The 22735-nt window shown below is 42.0% G+C and overlaps 1 protein-coding gene and 1 long non-coding RNA gene across 7 annotated transcripts in view; one reads left to right on the top strand and one right to left on the bottom strand.

The window, feature by feature from the left end:
- Window positions 1–6984: 6984 nt before the first annotated feature.
- Window positions 6985–13719, bottom strand: LOC109316351. Of its 2 annotated transcripts, XR_002102822.1 has the most exons (3): window positions 13388–13719; window positions 12402–12644; window positions 6985–11857 (listed from the first exon to the last, which is right to left on the bottom strand). It is a non-coding gene; the product is annotated as an uncharacterized LOC109316351 (long non-coding RNA). The 2 variants fall into 2 exon arrangements; XR_002102821.1 differs by lacking the exon at window positions 13388–13719 and having other exon boundaries at window positions 12402–12672.
- The window catches only part of MPPED1 (metallophosphoesterase domain containing 1), a 77096-nt gene continuing 67063 nt past the window's right edge, over window positions 12703–22735 (top strand). For 3 of the 5 annotated variants that reach the window (XM_019544338.1, XM_019544334.1, XM_019544335.1), the window contains exon 1: window positions 12703–13100. In XM_019544338.1, the coding sequence (XP_019399883.1) occupies window positions 12982–13100 (119 nt within the window). In that variant the 5' untranslated portion in view covers window positions 12703–12981. Of the gene's footprint in view, window positions 13101–13180; window positions 13349–22162; window positions 22174–22735 lie in introns of those variants that run through there. The other 2 variants (XM_019544336.1, XM_019544333.1) reach the window with 2 other exon arrangements.

The following is a 22735-nucleotide window of genomic DNA, read 5'->3' as shown; positions in this document are numbered from 1 at the left end:
AAGAATTATTCCATCTTACTAAGGGTGTCGGCTGGATAAGAGGGGATAAGGTAACTACAGATATGGTAGCTTGACCATGTGGTGTAAGATCGAGGTGCCATGGTGGAGTAACTAAATGAGGATTCCATGTTAGTGACTGGTCTGGTCGGGACCAATCATTACCATTAGGGTGAATTCCCCAGGGGATAGCTGAACAAGCGTATGGGGTTTCGTTAAGAAAACATTTCGTTTCAGTGGGTTCAGAGGACAGGCTAGCAAGTGTAAAATTTTGTGGCCAAGAGTAGTTAATAGAACTGGAAATTTCACTTAGGAATACATGTATGGAAGTTTTTGAACTTCGAGAGATTTGGGAGAACCAATCGGATAGATTAAATGGTTCAGGATAAAGAGTAAGAACTGGGTCTTGGACAGACATGGGAATTTTTAAACAGGCAGTTAATCCTTGTCCTTTTTCTTCTTCTCCAGTTGCATTAGCCCATAGGGATAAAAGTTGAAGTACAGTATTAGGTGAAGAAAAGGGGGTAAGGACAGGTATGGTAACTAGGAAAAGGATAACAAAGAGTGTTGGTAATGATAAACATAACATGACGGATGTCAGTTTATAGCTGTAGTTCATTTGTAAATGTGTTCTTTAGGTGGCAGATGACTTAGTACGGTGGTTGTGATGGTTACACGTGGGGACAGTGCTAGTAGAACGATGAATAGGCTCGCTGATGTATTGTGTTGCTAAAGAATACAGCCACTTCTTCAGAGGGGTGGTTTCCGCGGAGTTGAGACGCGTATATGAGGTGGGTGATGGGGGTTTTCTGAATGGCTGTCCCATGTGACACACCTGTAGAAAAAATGGAATAGTTAAGAAAAATATAAAGGCTATGTACTATAAAATAGCTAGTCTTTTATCTCAGAGCGATGACTCAGCCAATTGTGATGGGCTAATAATGTCTTATTGGGTACATTGGTTTTAACGTGGTAGGTGTTTGGATAGGTTCCTGTAGATTGTATTATTCCTTGGTATAACAGCTGCTTCTTTTCATTAGGTCTTGGTTTGGCTACCCAGACGAGTTCTTCTGGCTGGAATTGGGGCTTCCATGGTTCTGGTGCTTCTTGTTTTTTTGTTGGTCCATAATGACTTGTCTTCGTTTAGTTGGAACAGAATTTGTGGTAGACGACTTGTCCAATTTAAATATGTGCCGTTTTCTGTTAGACGGAGTTTTTCTTTGAGGATGCCTATGAAGCGTTCAATGACACCATTGGTGGGTGGTATGGGATGTGGGTGTGCCAGGCGATGTTGTAGGTATTGCAAAAAGTTGCTAGGGCTTTTGACGTGAAGGGTGGTCCTCCATCAGACTGGATTTCATTTGGCACTTGCCAGAGGCTCATGGCTTGGAGTAGCACAGAGGAGACGGTTTTGGCGGTAGTCTTTGTAAGAGGGATGCATTGTAATTGTCTGGTGCCTAAATCGACTAGGACTAACGCCTTGGCCTGACGCTTGACTCCAGGGAGTGGTCCCATGAGATCAACTTGCCACGTCTTTCCTGGGGAAAAGTACTTTGGGTCATATGATTGTTTAGCTGATGCGGTTGGCGTAGTCTTGACTTTGTTACATATATAACAGGTTTGACTCTGTGCTTTCCAATCTTGGAGTGTGATGGTAAATGGTGGTGTTTCTGCAGTTACTCATTTCCATTTGAGGTGGGCTTTGTTGGGGCTGGGATGGCTCCAGAATTCATATAGCCATTGTACTAAGTGTTGGTTATTGACATCTGTCTTAGTGAGGATGGCTGCTGCAACTTGTTGTGGTGCTAGTAGTGCCAGTTGCCCAGAGTATTTGACTTGTATGTCCAAGGGTAACAGTTATAGACTCACTGGGGCTGACACTGTGGAGGACGGTAGTTGAGGTGGCCTTTGGAGTTCTTGTAACTTATTATAGTCGTGGATGGGGTCCCATATGCTTTGGGTGTTAGCTTTGGTGCGTAGTTGCTGATGTAGACATGCAATGATTTCTAGATGACTTGTTGGGACATGAGCTCTATGCTAGTTTAGTTGGCCTAGAAGTTGCTGAATTTCTCTTCTTGTTGGAGTAGTACCTTTGACCCAGGGAATGTCTGGAGTTGTGTGTGTTGTTGCTTTGCGAGTTTCATGATCGAATACTTCATCAAGGAAGGAAATGTGTGGCTTTGCTGTGAGTTGAGATTTTTGCATGTTTACAGTCCATCCATGGGCTTGTAAGTGATGTATTAGTTTTTCTGTAGTTTGAGTTACTGCTTCTGGAGTTCTGCCCATAATAGCGATGTCGTCTACATAACTCCAGATCTACATATCACTGGATGTAGGGAAGGCCTTAAAGGTGGTGTTGATGGCTGCTGTGGCTACTGCTGGTGAATTGCAGTACCCTTGGGGGCAGATGTTCCATTTGAACATTTGACCGTTTACGCACATGTTGAGTATCCTGACGTCATCAATGATGGGGATAGAAAAGAACATGTTTTTGAGATCTAGGGTACTCCCAAACCAGGGAGTTGCTTGGTAAGCTATCATCTCGCTTAAAATCTGTGGTAGCGTCTTGAGGCTGGGCTGTGATAGAGGCTCTACTTGCTTGTTGGCGCGACGATAGTCGACTACAAGTCGGGCTTCGTTAGGGTCTCCAGGTTTTGCGATTCCCCATGCAGGTGACAAAAACTTAGCATGCGAAATTTTGGAGATGCGGCCTGCCGCTTGCAAGTCATCGAGAAGTTTCTGGAGCGAGCCTTGGAGATGTGACTTCGTAGGGATGGGTGTGTAACGCCACGACAGGTGATTGATGACTTTTGGCGTGTGAGGCGCGATGCTTGATGCTTTATAGGGACTAAATGGGAATGCTTGTATGAGTGTAGACTTGAGAACGAATTTAAGAATTTCGGGGACACCGAGTAGATTAACATTCCCTATTGCTGCTATGAACGATTTTCCTGTTGGGTGTTGTACACAGCGGCCTAAAGCAACGCTGGCAACAGAGTTTAGGCCTTGTACGTGGATTTTCTTTCTGAGAAGCGTGTGAGGGGTAGACGGCTGAATGACTGAAACTTGCACTCCGGTGTCTAAAAGAAATTTGATTGCTATTGCCGTCTTGAGGCCTAGCGGGTCTTTAATAAAAATGGTTGCATAGGGGTGTTGATCTTGAAGCTGTTGAGGTTCGCCACCGAGGTTAACTGCCTTGGCGGCCTCTACTCGTTTTTTGGCTTTGGCTGGTGGTTAGGATCCCACCCTAACTTGATGGCGAGGGTCAGTTGTTCTCCCTCTGACAGCTTTCGGAGAGTAGCCCTGTCTAGCCCGGATCGTCCCAATAAGAAGCCGAATCTTGCTCGTTCTAATGGTGTTCGAGTGGGTGGTCCTTGGGCTGGTGGTTGTTGAGGTGGACTACAAGTGGAGGGGTGATTTGGCTGTTGATTCGAGGGCTGTGTCCATATCGGTTGACTTGGAAAAGCTGCTGTGGGAAATGGAGAAGGCGACTGAGGTGAGGCTCCAGTGGGCGTAAAAGACTGCGGTTCCGCGATTAGAGCATGTTGTTTTAATACTCGACTGGCAGGGGAGTCTAGTTGGCGTTGTAAATGAAGAACAGTGCTGCTAGGCTTGCCAACAGTGGTAATCATTACTAGGCGAGCTGCTTGCCCAAACCCGGCTCCATAAACTTGGTATGCTTCTTCTACTCCTTCCATGGTGATTGGGACTTTGCTGGGATCTAACAGGTACTTATGCGCCCACTTGTCTGTAGTGGCTTTAAAATTTACGTCACCAACTGGGTTCTCTCTGGGATTCCATCGCAGGAAGGAGCAACCTATTGTAGCATAAATGAGTTGTAAAGCTCTCGGCTGCTCAAGCAGGGTAGAGAGTCCGTCATGTACTCTGTAGGGGCAAGTGAGAAGTGCTCCAATGGCTAGGGCAGCTGGCGATAACAGGGGCAATTTTTCTTCGGTATCTAGTATTCCAGTATCTACGCAGACTCCTCCACTCCACCTGGATTGCCGCATTAGATACTGTGCTTCTGCCTTGTCAAGTGTTTCTATAGCGTGTATGACCACGAGACAACCTAACCAGATGGCAGGGGTTTCATCTGGACCGATTCGTGTATCCATATAAAGTTCTCATAACTCGCTTCGGCTGCGGGTTCTAAAGATGATGGTCGTGCATTCTGTTTTCACGGGGTCACAAGACTTTCTCTTAGCTTTTCTATCTTTTGTATCCTGTTGGTCGCTTTCGCCTTCGCCCTCTTCTTTTGTACCTTCTCTTTCTCCTCCTTCGTTCACCCTTTCTTCTCCTTCGTCTTCAGAAGGAGAAGATGCGTTTTCTTCTTCTCCCTCTTCTTCTTCAGTAATAACTTTTCGGGTTCGGGTGGTAACAGGTAAGGCAGCTTTTCAGGTGGTAACAGGTAAGGCAGCTAATGGTGGAGCGGTTGGAGACAATTGTGGGTAAACTGTTGGTATCGGCATGGTGATAACAGCTGGAGGGTTGAGTTCCGTGGCGATGACGGCGGCTGGCCGCGGCGACGGCTGACGGTGCGGCGACGGCTGGCGATGCGGTGACGAATGGCGGTGCGGCGACGGCTGGCGATGCGGTGACGAATGGCGGTGCAATGACAACGGCGGGGGGGGTAGGGTGACTTCATGGTGGTGATGATAGCTGGAGGGTTGGGCTCCGTAGTTAGGATGGTTGCTGGGGGGTTGGGCTCCATGGTGATGATGGTAACTGGAGGGTTGGGCTCTGGTGGCGGTGATGGCAGCTGGAAGGTTAGGCTTTGTGATGGTGACGGCAGCTGGAGGGCTGGGCTCCGAATAAGGGGGTGGCTCTTTCCTTTCGCACTTGATGATTGGATATTCGGGGCGGGTGGGAGGCGGCATAAATGTGGCTCCGCCTCCTTTAAGTACTCGAGGCTCTCTTTCGTGTTGGTTAGTATGCCCGCTGCCTTTGCTGCTGCTAATTCAGTGGCGTTGCAGCATGCTGTGTGGAGCTGCGATTCTAAATTTCCTATCGCTCCTACGGCATTTATGAAGTGCCGCAACAGAACTTCTACTGCTTTACCAGGTGCAAGTTCAGTTTTGCTAAAGGGTCTTTTTTTAGTTCCCCTCTCGGCTTCTAGTTTGCGACGGCAGCGGACCAGACTATCATAGGCTTTTCCTGTTCCGGGTATTTGTTCGGGATTAATTTGGCCGGAGGGGTGTCTTCTTATGGCATTATGAAGGAGCCCTAAGATAGAGGCTTGTTCGCCGCTGGCTGGTAACGCATCTCCTTTAGAAGGAAGAACGCCAGCAAGGGCTCCGTTTCCCCCTGCATTTACTGGGGAAAACATAACTTTGGGGGTGGCCATTACACACCCCAGGGCAGCAGCAGCTGCCAGATTTTACTTTCTGGCTCGTTCACCCAAATGTGACCGGAGATGTGTGTTTTGGGGTCGCTATTGCCTGCCGCATGGTAGGCGAGATGATTCCAAAGATCATCAGAGGTCTGGGGGAGCAAACGGTGTCCCAGTCGCCAGGGACTCATGTAGACTAGCATGGCCTGATCGTCTACTTGGGATCCTGTTCATGATGTCATGTGGCGGAATGCCGGGCTAGCGGTTCCGGCACCGCTTAGGGGAGCCGCGGGCTTTGCGGAGCTGTGCAAGCGTGCAGCTTGTGGGGCGGGATTGGAGATAGCTTTATAGCCGACCTCGAGGTTCGCCGAGTTGGCACAAGTAGACAACTTAGAGTAAGTTGTTAAAGTTTCTTAATTTATAGGGTGTCCGTTGGTTCACGAGGTTCCAGAGCCAGCCCTTGCGTTCCAACAGTGGAGCGAGTCCAAAGCTAGGTGCGGCTGCCGGCTCCTTAAGTCCCAGAACTGGTCAACAGCTCATGAATGGGATATACAGTACAAAACTGTAACACGGTGAATCGTTGTCAGTTGTCAGGTTTTTGAGGCCTTTGTCTTCGCTGGGGTACGCCCAGACGGAGAGGCTGAGAACCGGTCTATAGGGTGATCGGGCCTATAGAGTTTTCCGGTCGTCATCTCTGCTGTTTTCTGTTTCTTTGCCTCTTTATAGATGTTGGTTGGACTGCTTCTGTGACACTAACTATGATATAAGCTGAGCATACAGTTCTTACTCAGTTTTAGCTCGGTAATATACTGCACTTTGTTCTGTTGTTTGTCTGCAGTTAAAAAAAATCAGTGTTTTTTTAAGTCTCATTCTTTTTTGGCATGTAGTACTCAGAGATTTAGACAGTATTTTCCTTAATTTCATATTTTGACCTTTTTGAAGGTAAAGTGTTACTAACAGTCAGGGCTTCCTCCCCAACAATATCTAAGGAGATAGATGGTTTGTCATGTTCTCTTCTGCCCCTGTGGTTGCTTAATACAACTCAAACCTTTGTCTGAACATCATCCATGGATTTATAAACATTGATTTACAATCCACCCAAGATTGTAATTATCTGCAATTTACCTATGAAGAGATGACCAAGAGATTAACAGCAAACATCAGTGGCTATTCTTAAATGCTGGCCTTAGCAACTTCACCTGGAATTAGCGGTAGAGCCAAGAATAGAAAGGAGTCATCATAATGCAGTCTCTCTCTCTGTCTAAACACTACATATACCCACATTCCCATACCTCTGAATACCCTTGTCTTGATGGGTTTGACTGCATTGTGTGCTTCTGTGATTTGTTTTGTTATTAGGGTAAGTAAAATAAAGCTGCAGCTTTTCTTTTGCTGTATTAGTGTGGTTTAATTACATTTAGGAAAGGCAAAAAAGAGAGTGGGAGCTTGCCAACATTAATGCTGTCTGTCATTCACAGCCCATTGATGACAAGGAGTTGAAAGCTTGGCAGTTATTCTGGTAATCAGCAACCTGCCTCATGACGAATGGAAAAGATGATGTGAAATATCCAGAAAGGGAAAAAAAGTTTTCCAACGAAAGAAAATGCAAAATAAGAACAAAGGGCAAAAGAAACAAACAAATAAATAAACCCTCAATATTAAGCACTAAATCCTTTTTTATACAGTTTAAGTGAAAAACACTCTAAACACTCTTTAAAACAGTTGCTATTATCAGTGAAACATTCCATTAGAAGCTATTTTTAACATATATAAATAGAAGTAGAAGCATTAACTCAAAGTGATTTGGAAATAGGTATTTTTTTAAAAATTGATGAATATTTCACTGATGTGAAATGTAATTTTTTCATAATACATAATTCCTGGTATTTTAAGATCCCAGTTATTCATAAACTCTGATATGCCATCCAGAATATTAGTCTCTTTTTAATAGATAATAATAACATGAAATAAGTATTTATTAACATAAGCTCCCTTTTTAACAATCTATAAAATATTACATTGACAACAGCCCAGCAGTCACTTCAAAGACAAACTGCAGCAAAATACACTTCCCACTTAATCCCACAAAAAAAAAAAAAAAAACAACTTCAAAACTGGCTGACCCATAAAATAATCACTTACCAAACTTAAGTCTTTACAGGAATGCTGCTGTGTTTGTATTAAGGAGAACAGATTTCAAGTGGTTATTTGCTTGTGCCTTATTATGTAAAGTGGATAATCTGGGATGTTTCTATTTTGTTTGTCCTAATCTAAACTCTAATAACGGTCAACCACTTTACTACACCTTTGTATGTTTGTATTTATTATTAATGTACATGCTGATCCAATTCCAGACAACTTTATATAACTGTTTTTGGGATCCTGGATTCAGTCATTAAGTATGGATCAGAGACACTATTTTTTGTGACTGTTTTAGCAACAGGCTCTTAAGTATTCACAATTATTGTACCATAGTATTGAAAATAAGTACCTGATAATGTGCAATTGCTTTTCCTAGCTTGTGAACTACTCAGGGATCACATCTTCTTTTGCATCTGGCATCTTGCCAGATACAGTTCCAGTGCAGAAATAATAAATAGCTTTTCAATCATAATAAGCAACTGGAGTCAATTTGAGATTTATTGGTGTAAAATGCTGACTGTACAGGACACTGTAAAGGAAACTTCTATTTATGTAATAGAAAGGTTACAGCACAATCCTGGCTTGTGGATACTTTTAAGGATTTAGCACTATTACTTCATCTTTGGGAGTACAGAAAGAAGAGAACAGTTTTTCATGACTGAAATAAGCCAACATATCTTTCATTGAAACAGCCTACGTTAATGAGAATGAACTGAATGACAAATTTATCGTAATGTGCTAGCTATATATTTATTATGCTTATGCTTTAAAAATGCATGTTAGAGCTCTTTTGGAAATTCTTGTGGACTATTAGTGTCCAGATCTGTTTTTAAAAATCTGTGATTAAAAAACAAAACAAATCAGGACAATAATCTTGTACATCTTTGTGTTGTTAGCATTCTCCCACCATCTAAAATTATTCTTTTAATTACTGTACGATGAAGTTAAAAATATGACTATTCCGAGAGTTGGTCCAGAGTGGACCATGGGACTTCCAGTAACCCTATCTGCATAGCTCATCTTGCAGGACCGGGGATAATAAAAAACTTGAGACTGTTAAAAATAGAAAAGATGTTTGCAAAAATGTTTTGTTTTGGTTTGCCACCATTTTTTTCTTTTTGTTCTAAAGATCCCATGTATTCTATCATTTTCCTTCTGATCACTGCTATATTTCAGCTGCCCTTCAGCCTTCCTGAGCAAGTGGGCTGGCCAGTATTCTCACTTTATTAACAGTTGGAACAGGGGGTGAGAATTAACCCAAGAAATCCTTCACAACCCACTACTGACTATGGATGAATTCATGAATAAATGTTTAGAAGACAAATGCAGCACAGCTTCTCAACTGGTTTATTGATGAGGATAAGAAAACTTAACCAGTTACCCACACAAGATATTTGTTACCAGCCTTAGTTTGCTGTGAGCTTCAGCATATTTTATAGAGGAACATTAGCATATAACATCACAAAAGTTCCCTTTTATAATTAATTTGTTTACAATTTAAAAACCTATAGAATTAGTTTAGTCACACATGCTCATCTCAAAAGCAAAGTATTTTAAAAGAGGAACTTGACCTTTACCAGACAGGAACTAGACCCTTCCACCAGACCATTCTTAACAAAAATAACCACACTAAAGGTCATGCTAATTTTAGCTTAAGCTCAGTTAAGGGCCTGCTAGCCTAGACAAGATGGGACCTTTGCTTACTACATAACACAAAAAATGCTTTATCCTATTAAACATGCAAGCTAAAATAATATGAACATCATCTTACAGAACAAGCAGGTCTCCAAATGTTTGCCTTCATCAGTATATAGTCAAGAACCTGCCTGTTCTTGCTATCACTTTTCTAGAACATTCCACCTTCTTTTGCCATCGCTGTTCAGAAATAAGTCCTAACTGTGACTATTCACCCAACAGTTTCACAGGAGAGTGACACTGCACTACCAATATCATCTTTGAGAACTTGGAGAGGCCAGCTGAAGTTCCAGGTGACTAGAAAAGGGTAGGAAGAGAATCCACATGCATCTATCTTTAAGGGAATGAGGAGAATCTGGGGAATTATGGAACAGTCAATCTGATATCTGTACCAGGAAAGATTATGGGGCAGTTCATCAAGGAGTCTATTTCTGAGCATCTGCAGTAGAAAACGCTGATCAGAAACAGCCAGCATGTATTCTTCAAGAGCAAGTCACGCCGGACCCATCTGGATTTCCTCTATGATAACAGGTTATATTGATGGAGGGAGAATAGTGGATGAGATTTTAGCAAGGCTTTTGACATGGTCTCCCACAACATTCTAAGGAAACGCAGACTAGACAAAAAATTTCTGTAAAGGTGGACACAAAACTAGTTGCATCATTGTGCTCAGTGAGTAGTTATTAATGATCAAACATGCATCTGGAAAGAGGTATCAAGTGGAGTTCTCCAGGAGAACAACAGAAAGATAGTTCAGCTATTGAATGTTCTACCTGATATAGGACAAATGAGAGGCAACCAATACATTTCAATCTACAATTAAGGATTAGTGAAAGAAAATGCAAGCCCATTGACTCCTACCATATGTAAATCAACACTGACCTAAATCAAAGCCCTTTCAAATCTGACTATTTCCACCAAAGAATTAACTCATATGATAGTAAATCAAAGATGCAACAAATATGGACTTTGGTTTGGTTCTGATGCACTAAGTAATAATATCTGGCGGAGACAAAATTGGCAATGGAATACTGACAGTAACTTAACATGCAGGGAATTGTCAGTCTTATCTTTGGCTGAAGGAGGAAGAGATGGTCAGTAAACAGCATAAGAGGCTTTGGGAGATGGAACTCAGGGTGGTAGGGGGGAGGGAGCTGGGTAATAAAAGAGAGTGTTAGCTTGTAGATTCTGAAATTCTTTTTTTCCCTCATTTATTTAATAATTAACATGTTTGTCTACAGTAATTTTTTGCTCTCCATACCAATAGTTAGAAACAGGATATAAACACTTCTCTACTTTCAAGTATCAGTCTCTTTGCACACCCCAAAGGCAACTTTACACAGTTTATCATTAGAAAAGCTTTGTACTCCCATCAACTGCATCAAAATCACACTGCAAGTGCAATTTGACTTACTTAACTTATGATTCCACAGTGTTTCCAGAGTGACTGATAATCAGTTTTTAATAAAAAGCTCCAAATCATATTTATTAAAAATATTTTCTCTTTTAAATAAGTAAATCCATTTAAAATTAAACCTGAAATTATAGCAACCTATGCTAGGGCCTAAACATATCAAAATTGATTAAAATATTTTAAATTAAACAACAAATAAATAGTACACACTCGCTCAAAGAAATTCATAATACTGTCAGAAATCACAGATTAAGCAGCTAAAATGAAGTACTAAACAAGAAGTAGCAGTAGTCTATTTTACAGGTGCAGAGACTATTTTATTTTAGTTTACTTAGTTCAATTCAATGACTAGCTAATTCAGAGCCAATAAAACTGATTGAGAGTTGAAAAAGAAGGATAGCATGTTTTCTTCTAGTCTCTGAATAGAGGCTGGTTGTTAGAAGATGAGCTGTAACAGCTCTTAATCTTGAAGGACACAGCAATCAGGAACAATGATTTCAATTACCACAGTATCAATAATACTTCTTTTGCATTTAAAGCATTTAATAATCAAACACAAACATATTTTAATATGTATTCAGGACATTTAAATTAATTCTACCTAATAAAAAAAATTAAAAATCCTCTTGCACTTGAGTTCCTTTCCATTGAACTAGAGCTTGACATAAGTAACAAGTAGCAATAACGTTTAATAGTTATAGTAAAAAAATAAAAGCATCACTTATCATTTTGTAATATAGGTAAGAACTGAAAATATGAATAAACATGTTTTTCTCAGTTAGAAAAAAAAATTAAGTTTAGTCAAAATACTGATTTTGGTCATCAGCAGTCCCTCTGAGAGACTGTTGTCCTCATATAGTAGAGGGAAGTTATTGGTGAGTCTATAGATAACTGAGGAGGCTAATCCAATATGCATGTTCACCTGCAGATGTAGCAAATATTTCTGGAAGCAAGGAGCAGATCCTGGTGATGCTGAGTCAAAGCTATTTTTCTTTGTCTCCTCTATCTGCTACCATAGTGAGGTGGGTTTGCTACACATAATCAATGCCTTATTGTTGGCTTAGAGTGAGTTGGTCAGTTATCTTGGTTTTCATGAAGCTGACAGCGAGTCCAAGCATTCCATATGGTTCACAGAAGCAATCAAAGGTGAACTAGAGCTCTATAGTTGAGTGGGCACATGTGACACAACTGTCAGCATCATTGTGGATTTGGAACATAACTGGTTGATATTAAAGAGATTCCTGTTCTTGTGATTCTGGATGCTGACTCCAGGTGGAAATCTATCAGCAATGAGATGAAGAATAGCTGCAATACAAATAAAGAGTGTTGGTGCAATTGCACATCCTTGCCTGACTCCAGTTCTAATAGCTCATTTAGATTCAACCCAACATGGTTTCCAAGGAACAAGAGCCAACTTTTCTAATATTAGGACATTAATAATGGATAAAAATTATATTAAGCTCTTCTATATTTTCATCTAAATATCTTAAAGTGTTTTAAAGATTTTGCTTACTCACATTTTACAGGGGAAAGCTGAACATCCATACATACCAAATTTTTTAAAAAGGGTTTCTGAAGTTAGTCTTCTACATCCTTACTTAGGCATAAATAAATTACTTGATTTCTGAGAAGGTTGAGCATGCTCCTAAAAGGTTGAGCACGTTCTCAACAACAGTTTAACACAAGAGCTAGTCAGGAATTTTTTAGAGAACTTTTTTCTTTGTCTCAGAAAATTGCAGAAGCATTGGAAGGGACCTCAGGAGGTCATCTAATTCAAGCAGGACCAGTCCCAACCAGACCACCCCAGCCAAGGATTGTGCTCACCTGGGTCTTAACAACCTGTTTTTAAATCGATGATGCTAGAACCTCGGCTAGTTTGGACCCTGCTCAGAGGTAGCACCTCAGGCAGTGAGACCCCCTGTGTGGCGGTTGTGAGGGTGGTGCCCTGGCCTGGGTGCCCGCAGCAGCACCCCGCTGCCTTGCAGGAATGGAGCAGCGCGGCTCCAAGGCCCGACAGCCTGGAAACTTCCACCCTTTCTGCAAGGGGAGGAGGAAAGGCGCTAAGAGCTGGGGGGGGAGGGAGGAAGAAAGAAAAAAGTCCTCCGAACAGAGGTTTCCCTCCCCGTGACACTTCACGGCACCGGGACCTGGAAGCACCTTTCCCCTCCTCCATCCCTGGGGTGGGTCTTTAAACACCCCTCCCCAGGGCTTCTCCAGTCCTGCAGCCACCGCAGGCGGGGCCAAGCCGGAGCAGAGTGCAGAGGCTTCCCCGGTGCAGCTAGGGCGGGGGGGAGAACGGCTCCCCTGGCCCAGCATCAGCATCAGCCCCAGCAGCAAGGATGGGGGCGGGCGAGGCTGGGGGTGCAGGAGGGGGGTATTCCCGCCCCCCGGGCGGAGGAGCGGGATGCTGGCGGAGGGAGGGGGGCGGGCTCCGGGAGAACGAGCCGCGGCAGCATGCAAAAAACCCCCAACCCAACCCCCCCCAAATGCTGCAATGTCTGCGCGGCAGCCCCGGCGGGCAGGGTAAGTGCTGGGGGCTCGCGCGGGCGGGGCTGCCTGCTGGGCCGAGGACGCCAGGGGGCCCCGCAGGTCTGGAGCCCCCCGAGCGCCCCCCGCGCGCGCCGGGTTTTGTTCCTCCCGAGCAGGCGGCCCCTGCTCGGCTCCCGCAGCCGTGGCCCCCACCGGGGCCGTAGCCCGGAGAAGCAGGGCAGCTGCAGGAGCCGGCAGAGGCGCTGCCGGCTGCCCGAGGGCGCTGCGCGAAACTGCGGAAGGTAAGCGTGGTCACTGCCCCCGGCCCGGCCGCAACTTACTTTGTTTGCAGAGTTGCGGGCGCGGCGGGTGGAGGCGCCGCCAGAGCAGCGGCTTGCGGCGCGCCGGGGCCCTGGCCCCTGGCTGCCCTCTGCAGGGGAAGGGCGAGGGCGGGTTGGGGAAAGTTTCCTTTGCGGGGGCGGAGGCGGAGGATGAAGGACCTTGCAAAGTTTTGGGGCTGGCTGGAAAACGGCATGGAGCATCAACTGCTGGGTGCGGGGCAGCCTGGGTCCCTGTCTTATGTGGAGCACAGGGTTATGAAGCGTTGTCTGTCTAGATATACCCTTCTAGCTACAGCTAGGTCTATTTCTATAGCTGTATATCTGTATTTATCTGGATCTACATAGATAACTATAGAAATATCTATCTGTAGATCTAGATATAGCTATCTATGTGGCTGCTAAACTAGGAAAAACATACCAACTCTTCATGGTGCCTTCTAGGATTTGAAGCAGTCCATCAGGGTTTGTCAAGAAAAGCAGGAGTTGGAGGATTCTCTGTAGACCTTCCTTTTCTTCCAACTGGCACATGCAAACTGTCTGCTAACGCTTAGGCTATCAAGATCCACTCTGTGTTAAAATTATCTGGGAACTTACCTAGAATATGGTCTAAAACTGGTTTGGTGACCTTGATAAAAAAGCAAGCTAGCCAGGATGATTAAACTTTGGAAGTGATTACTGACATAAACTAACAGGTTACTTTTTTCCCCCAAAAGATATCAGGCTATATTTTTAATACAGATTTGTGTATGTTACACATGCATCTAAAATCAGCTTTGGAAGAAGAAGGGTCTGTCTTTTCCAAAAAGTAAGGAGCCATTAAATGCTTTTAATCTGCAGTGGAGTTCTAGTTTGCAGTAAGACCCATGCATAATAAGCTGTTTCATGATGTAAATTGCCTCAGTGCATGAATGCTATTTTCTGAGATTTTATTTGACGTAAGGCTTTTCTTGAAAATATTACATTAGTGGGTGTAGAAAAGATTATAAATACGTTGATACCAATACATATCATTCAGACTGTAACTTACCCAGGGAGTTTTGCTTTTGTGACTTATTTTATTATCTCAGGTACAGGAAATCTTGATGACATGAACAGCTTTAAAATTTCTACCTACTGGTAAACATATATTACACACACTCCTACCACTCTTTGGTCTAATTAAAAGTTGAATTACAGCTAACAAATCCCCTCCCTGTGTGCACACACAAAAAAATAGCCAATTTTGAGATTTACAGATGTGTTTGGAGTAGAGCAAACCTAATGACTGTTTCAGAATCTTCCATTACACTGGGATTTGTAGCATATTTGAAATGATGTTAGCTTGTGATGCAAAGCCATAAGGATAAGGAAAGGCAAAGTTGATCTTTGTTTAAACAGGCTGTGCTTTTTATTTAATTCTGCATGTTCATTACAGGAGCATGTAGTATCGGTGGAAAGAGCGTTAGAGTTCTGATCAAAGACACACAGCCTTTTCTGACGTCAAGGACATGGGTAGTCAAAACAGGGGGCCCTAAATTGAAATGGTGGGTTTTTAAAAACACTGCTTCAATTTAGGGCTGATTTTAAACCCCCATGTCATGCATACACCTGACTTACCTGCCTCTCTGGTGGCAGGGAGGGCAAGGGAAGCACCGGACCCCTGCACAGCTCAGTCAGGCTTGGTGAGGGGGGCAGTGGAGATCAGGCTTGCTACTTTTCTTGAGCGGAGCCTGCCTGCCTTCCCGGGCTGCTGCCAGGCTGCCTGCAAGGCTTCCTGCAGAGCCGTGGAGCTGCACAGAGCCCAGTGCTTCGCTCTACGGCTATAGGGGCAGCAAACTAAAACTCCTTGGAGGAGCTAAAATATATTAAAATGTCTGTCACTAGCCATGAAGCTTATAGATTTTTAGTTTATTGTCATTAATGTAAGTCCTTGGAGGAGTTTTAGTTTGCTGTGCCCCAAGTCATTTAAGGTGCATTATGCTGCCGAATTTCCCACAGCAGCTCGAATTAATGTGCAGTAGGCCACCGTGGCGTGCAAACACCTACACCATTAAAGCAGCGCAAAAGCATTTAGCCTGCTTTAAACTGTTGTGTACACATGCCCCTTGTTTCATCTACACACAGCCCAAGTCTTCTGCCTCTTGAGAAAAATAGTTCCCCAAATGTATTGTTTTGTAGTCTTTTCTGTTGTAATGAACAGAAGGTTCAAATTAAAGGGTGATGTGTATGGTAATGGTAAATGAAATTCCCTTACATGCACTGCATTGACATAGACAGGAGTGTAAATTCGTGTAACTAGTTTAGGTTCTGTGACTGAACTCTCCTGTTCTTCTAATGAGTATCCACTTACTTCTGCAGAGACCACCTCCAGAAGAGCCAAGTAGTTTATTCTATATGTCTACTTACTCTGTGACTTCCTTGTTGTAACTGCCACGCTCCTTGTTGTAACTGCCACGCTTGTCGACAGTTTTAAAGTGATGCAACACAAGGCGTTACAATAGGACTACCAAATACCTACCACCTTCCAGTTGCATTGAACTGGGATTGATGCATTATATTGAATTGTATTTATTTATTGATTAGATTTAATTTTTGGTCACTACATGAAATAGCAAGAGAGTCTTTAATTTCTCTAGCTGTAAATTGAGCGGGCGTAACTTTGTCTGAGAACAGGATAATAATATACAAGACAATATAGATTTTTTTTTTTTTTAAATTAGTGTAGAGGTTTGTTTTTTTTTTTTTTGTTCTAACCCTGAATATTATTGATTACCTTTATCAGAAATTATACTTTTTAAAATTTAAGATAGGAGTTGTGTTAGATTACTTCACTGTCCCCTCTTTAGTCCGTCTCGAGAAGCCTGTGTTTTGGGGATAATCTTCCAGTTAAAATACGCATGAACTCAGTGCTTGTGAAAGTGACAGCAATGAAAACTGATTCTTGTCTCTTCTTCTGTATAGAAATGATGCATTGTGGATGACAGCAAAGCTGTTTCTGCTAATGAGTATCCACCTGCTTCTGCAGTGACCACCACCTCTAGAGGAGTCAAGTACAGGTTTCCCTTGCTTTATGCGGGTTCTGTATGTGTGAATTCGTTCTGATGTGATGACCCTTTTTATATAAAAAATTCATAATATGCAAGGTAAATTCACCGTTATGTGATCAGTGTGGTGGAAGCCTGCAGTCAGCTCCTTTGTGTGGTGCATTGTGGGAGTGACATGTACTGTGTGGATCTGTGCTCCTCGCTCACGGTTTGCAACATATGTTTCTGTAGTTGCCATCCCCATTATGATAGTGCCCTGTGCTTGTGTGTATTGTTTGCTGTTGCTGAGTACCAGCATTGTCTTGTAAAAGTGGTAGAAATGGGTCTGGGGTCTACATCTTGGAATGTATCCCCGTTAGTTACATTGTAAAGTGGATTCCCTTTAGGTGAGTTTGAGCTATGCCCCACTTTCCAGGAATGCGTGTACAGCATAAAGCGAGGGAAACCTATAGTTTATTTTTTATGTCTAGTTCCTCTGTTACTTCCTTGTTGAAACTGTCAGCAAGTGTGCCAGTTACAAAGTGGTGTGACACAAAGAATTATGTTAGGAGTACCAAATAGCCATCACTTCACATAGTTACTTCCAGTTGCAACTGATCTAGGATTGAGTTGTTATACTGACCTTTATTTATTTATTTATTTATTTATTTATTTATTAATTAACTTGTGAAATACTTAATTTTTGGTCACTGAGTAAAATAGCGTTTAATTTTTTTGGGAGCAGTATCATGTCCCAAAAGGTTATTTGTCTACATTTGGTTGTATTTAATTACACAAATGATTGTTAGCATTGATATGATAAGGCTTGGTCAGAACATATATTAAAATGTCTCTCACTAGCCACGAAGCTTATCATAGATTTTTAGTTTATTGTCATTAATGACAAGATTAAAAAAATATGTTTATTACATTTGCATTAAAGTCATTCGTTCCTGATTCCTACCCCAAATGCAATGTATGTAGTATATGCAGTCTATCTCCTCTTGTAGTCAATGAGTTTTACAACTCAGAACAGCTGGAAAAGTAGTTTAAGTAGAGACCAGTGGACCCTAATATTTTGTGTAGCCTTGATTTCCCTTTGTTCTGTGCTGATAGGATGCTTTCTCCAGCTCTGTACTTGCACTGCACTTCTCATCTTCCAACCCTTTCCTTGCTTCTCTTTAAGCTCCTTACATTTTCTCTTCTCATCTTTCCATGTAGCTAATTCCTTTCTAACTCATCCCTCCCCCAAATTATGGAACTAGTGTAATGTTTCTACCCTCACACCAACCAATCTACTTTTTGGTGTAGCTTTTTCCCCTTACCTTTTTTTTCTGTTAGGACTATGCACACTTTGCACAAGGACTCTCTCTAGTGCTCGGTGTTTGCATATTTCCTAGCACAATGAGGCCTTGCTCTTGGTAGGTACTACCAGAACAATAATAATAAATAAAGAATGCCAGTGACATCACCGGAGTCCCAAATACTTAATTCCCCTTGCTGCTCCTGTAGTAGTAACTAACAAATTCTTCTCACAGGGCTTGTTTTTATTGCACTGTTAGCTCCATTTTTAAGTTGGGTTTTGTCCTTAACCTGAATCCTGTCCCCACACACACATCTGTAGTACAAATTAGGTGGTGACTTAGGCTCAACCTAGCTAACTGTTTGGGTCTCGGAGTGCTAGTGACACTGCAGTTCTTAACGAATCTGCCTGGGTTATAGCTAGAGCTGGGAGAAATGTTTCAGCCAAAAATGTTTTCTTTTTTGATGAAGTGTACATTGAGCACTGTCTAATCATTTTGACATTGCTATTTTTCTTCATGAACTCAGTGAAAATAAAACAAAATACAAGCAAGCCTATTTTATTTTAAGTGTTTTTGATCCAGAAGGACTTTCTGATTTTCCCCTCACTTTTGTGAAGAAAAATAAATGATCCAAAAATGCTCTTTTTGTTTAAATTTAAAATCAAAAGATTTTAGGCTTTTTGAAGTGCCAGTGGATGTAAAAAAAACTGATAAACAGATATTCACAAAGCTATAATTACTGCTTCTTGGGTGCATCTACACAAGATGTTTACTGTGGAGTTGCCTAATTAGCCCTGCAGTAAACATCTCAGTGTCTACATGTGCAATGCTATTAGGGCAGAGTAAACTAACTGCTGTAGGTTAGTACTTGTAAATTCAAGTATTATCCCATGGTAGAGTTTTTACTTCATAGCAACACATGTGTAAATGCTGATGGGGCTCACTGGGGAACAAGGAAGTTTTAGTGCAGGGGCTGCCTGCTAGCTAACCTTTCACTGAAGCCCCCTTGTGCCCTAGCCAGCTCCTCTGCACCATATTTGAGCTTAGTTGGAGTTGCCCTGGGCTGGCAGGCTGACCCCCAGGCCTCCTGCCAGCTGAGGCTGCTCCTTCCTGGCTCAATGTGCTGCAGTCCCAGGTCAACGTTTTTCAATCCGGTTCAATGTGCTGTGGTCCTGGGTGTCCAGGAGCAATAAACTCCTGTACTATATGCGCTGGAGTTTATTACACATTAATTCCATGTACAGGCAAGCTCCTCAACTGCTGGTCTAAACACTTTGTATAGCTTTAATGTTTTTTACCAGTGTGCTGCATTTGCTTGAGCTAGCCAGCCTTGGGTCAAGTAACTTGAATGCATTAACTAAAGCAGTGGTTCTTAGCATTTTTTGTACTAGGACCCATTTGTAAACATCAATGGCAAGTCCCACCACAATAAATAGTTTAAGTAGAAAACAGCTCCCTGGCTCTGCCCGTGCTCTTCACTCCCTATACACAGCCCTGTGTCCCCTAGCTCTGGTGCCTCTCACTCCTGACCCACTTCCCCAAGGTCCCAGTCCTGCAGTGTATGGGGCAGGGGTTGTGTGTCGGGTACTGGAGGGATTTGTGCATTTACAGAAGGCATGGGGCTGCAGCTTGCCTGGACCAAGATAGGAGCTGCCTCTGCAGTCCAGAGGGTAGAACCCAGCATGGGAGGGCAGAGCAAGGTGGTGAGACTTGTTGCTGCCACTGCTGGGACACCCATGTCAGCTGAGCTGCCAGCAGTACAAGGAGTAATGGATGGGGGTTGGGTGGGGCATGCTGCCCTTGCCTCCTCCCACTGCCAGTAATTCACACACTGGGCTGTACTTCTACCCCAGGGGGGAGGAGAGGCAGCACGGGCAGCCTGAGGGTAGAGCAGTTGAGAAGGGTCAGTCTCATATTCTAACTAGCATCCACTAATGAATGCATTGCTTTGGTGTTTGAGACGAGGACAGAGGGGGTCATCTACTTAGAGTGTTCTTTCAGCTGGGTAACATGGGCAGTTCTTGTATATGTATGCAGAGCTGGGAGAGCCAGATCCTATCTCCTATACTCCTAGAAGTTGTCACACTGAAGATGGTTGGATTACTTGTGTGAATTAAGCAAGCAGACCTTTTGCATCGCTATATATTGTGAAGCCAGTTTGGCCAATTTTTGCAAAACAGCGCAGATAATTCAGTGTCTGCATGTAGAGTACAAAAGGATGCCTGAGAATTGATATTCTCATTTTTTTAGTTTAAGCCAGCGTCCATACACTGGTATATTGCACACACGAAGTTTATTATTTACATGTAAAGTTCCTAACAATTTAATATATCCTGAAAATCCTTTAATGTCTGAATAAAACAACAAACCTAGATTTAGGACTGAAAAATAGATTCAAATTATCATGACACTTATTTGCTACTTGGAGGGGTTTTGGTAAATTTTCCATACAACCCTATACATTTGCAATTATTTTTTTTTCTCAGACTGGATATTGATGCTTTGTGAGTTTAGAATTTTTCTGTAGTACATGCTTATAAATGCCAGTAATAATATAGCAAAGTTTGGAGTCCATTTGGAAAGGAAGAGAGAGTCTTGGGTCGTAAGGAGAGGATATTGCAGCTCTTACATATTTATTTAAATTTCCTTGACTGGAATTAATTAATTCAACTAGATTAAGCATCTCTAAAGTTTATTTTGGGATATAATCTATCTATCTCCCTGAAAGAGGACTTGGTTTATACTTTTAGGATTTGTATCCACTTTAATATTTTATTCAAGTATGACACATGTTGAATACATTTAGCAAGACCTAATTTGAGGCCATTAAAATATATTTAGCCTTGTTCAGTGCTCACTGTATTTGTATACATATGTATTCTACTATTTAAAAATCTAAAATACATTAAGTGTTTATGGCATATTATAAAATAGAGTTTATGCAAAGTTCAAAATGAAAACAAAGCAGTAGTATTGCTCTGCATTATATTTTAACATTTAAGGAATAAATAAGCAGGTGTCTGTGTAGTCTAGGATGTGATTATTACTTTTTAAAAAATTTTTAACAATTAAAGAAATTACATCTTCATGAGAAGAAGTCCAATTAGGGAGCGGGGAGTGGAGTATAAAAATTAATTTAAAATGTCATAGTTCTGATTAAAATAAAACATGCTAAAAGTTGTGTAGGTGGCTTGTGTGTTAAACTGATGCTAGGTTACATATCAGGCAAAATATTGCACATTCCATTGTGTTCTGAACATAGTTACCTACTTCCTTTGTCTGCCTGTCTGCATGAGGGATGTCTGGCACTTGTGAATGCAGTATTTCTCTTGGTGAAACTCCCTGGAAGTGGACAAGGAAGCAGAGTTTAAAAGGGTAAAGCAATGTATCGTTTTTATTCCTCTATAGTATGGTTATCCATATAATTTTTCCTAGATGATTCCACCTAATGAGTGCATTATTTTAAAAGCAAATAATGGCAATAACACTTGCAATGGCTAACTTATGTGTGTGAGCAATGAAAGAGAACTAATTTGAAGAAAATTTAATTTAAGCAAGAATTTTTTTTCACATAGAATTTGACAGGTAGCTATAAACTACAGGATATTTTTGTTTTATACCATGAAAGATAACTTCCTTTTTCAAACTTGACCGAGGCAAGTCAAGTTAGAGAAAAATAAGAAGTCTTATTTAATCACCGAAGAATATTTACACTTTTTACAAAGCAGAAACTTGCTCTAAGTAGTGAAAACAAACCTGTAAAAGGTTTGATGAGATGCCTAGGTACCACAACACTTGGTTCTCTAGAAGATCCTAATATCTGCAAGTAATTCAGGATTAGAGATGCAGTTTTCTGTTGTCTTCAAGGTGAAAATAGCTTTGGCTTTTGGATAGAAAGTAAATTGATAGAACTAAATGGTATTTCTCCTATATAGGTTGACTGCATTAAGTCCATATTCCATTAGATTGGGACGGGCACTTAGTTTGGGCAGAGGGCGCTTACTGAGTTTTGACAAACTATTGAGGGCCGCATGATAGGCAGCCAGGGGCAGATAAATACTAATTTTTCTAAATTTTTTAGGGGCCCCGCAGGTCGCATTTTGCCCACCCCTGCATTAGACACATCTGCTAACCACAAGAAAAATCCTTATACCTCTAGAAAAGACCCAGTAATACAATAGAATGAACTGTTACATAGAAACCCTGCCCCCCTGAAACTAACTTTCCTTAGTTAAGTTTTAAGGTGACGCAACTCAGAGAGCTAGCTTCCCAGTTAGAGATGTTCCTGAAATAAAAGATGTGTTAAGCTAAGGGATTGTACCATAAAGGTACATGTGCTCCAGTTAACAGATGAGGTTTGGGAAACTTGTGGGGATAGCTGCTGTGAAGCACTGTTTCCCAACATTGCATTTAGATGTTTTGCCCTTTTAGCAGCATAGCCAAGTTTCATAGTTATACAGTCCACAGACTCTGTGATAAAGTTGTGCTGTGTTGTGACTGCTCAGTAGCATACATGCAGTGGATGGACAAATTCAGTCCCTTTCTTAATTGAAATATACCACATTTACTTAAATATAAGACAAGGTTTTGTTCGCCAATAAGCACGTGGGGATGGGAAGCTCCTTATTTTATATTCGCATAAAAAGAAAACTCATTAAATGCACTGTCTATCATTAAATTGCCACCAAAAGCAGTATGTCCTCTGTCATAGAAACCAAATATGAACTTAATTAAATGCATCCACCACTGAGCATGACTCCAGAACATGTGGACCATATTGAGCAAACATGCTGATGGGAACCTATCTCAGGGTAAGTTAGTGGAACCCACATGAATAAGACACATAGTAGTGCCCATTGAATGCAGGCTCCCTTTTTCAAGTCATGGTGAGTTGCTACATTGCATACATTTTTCATAGATTTCATAAATTTCATAGACATTAGGGCTGCAAGGGACCTCGGGAGATCGAGTCTAGCCCCCTGCCCAAAGGGCAGGAAGTCAGCTGGGGTCATAGATCCCAGCAAGATAAGCATCCAATTTAC

Source organism: Crocodylus porosus, unplaced genomic scaffold, assembly GCF_001723895.1.
Source record: "Crocodylus porosus isolate Cpor-Errol unplaced genomic scaffold, CroPor_comp1, whole genome shotgun sequence".
In the NCBI taxonomy this organism is placed as follows: domain Eukaryota; kingdom Metazoa; phylum Chordata; order Crocodylia; family Crocodylidae; genus Crocodylus; species Crocodylus porosus.
The sequence above is the reverse complement of the archived record's forward strand: the minus strand, read 5'-3'. Positions and strand labels throughout refer to the sequence as shown.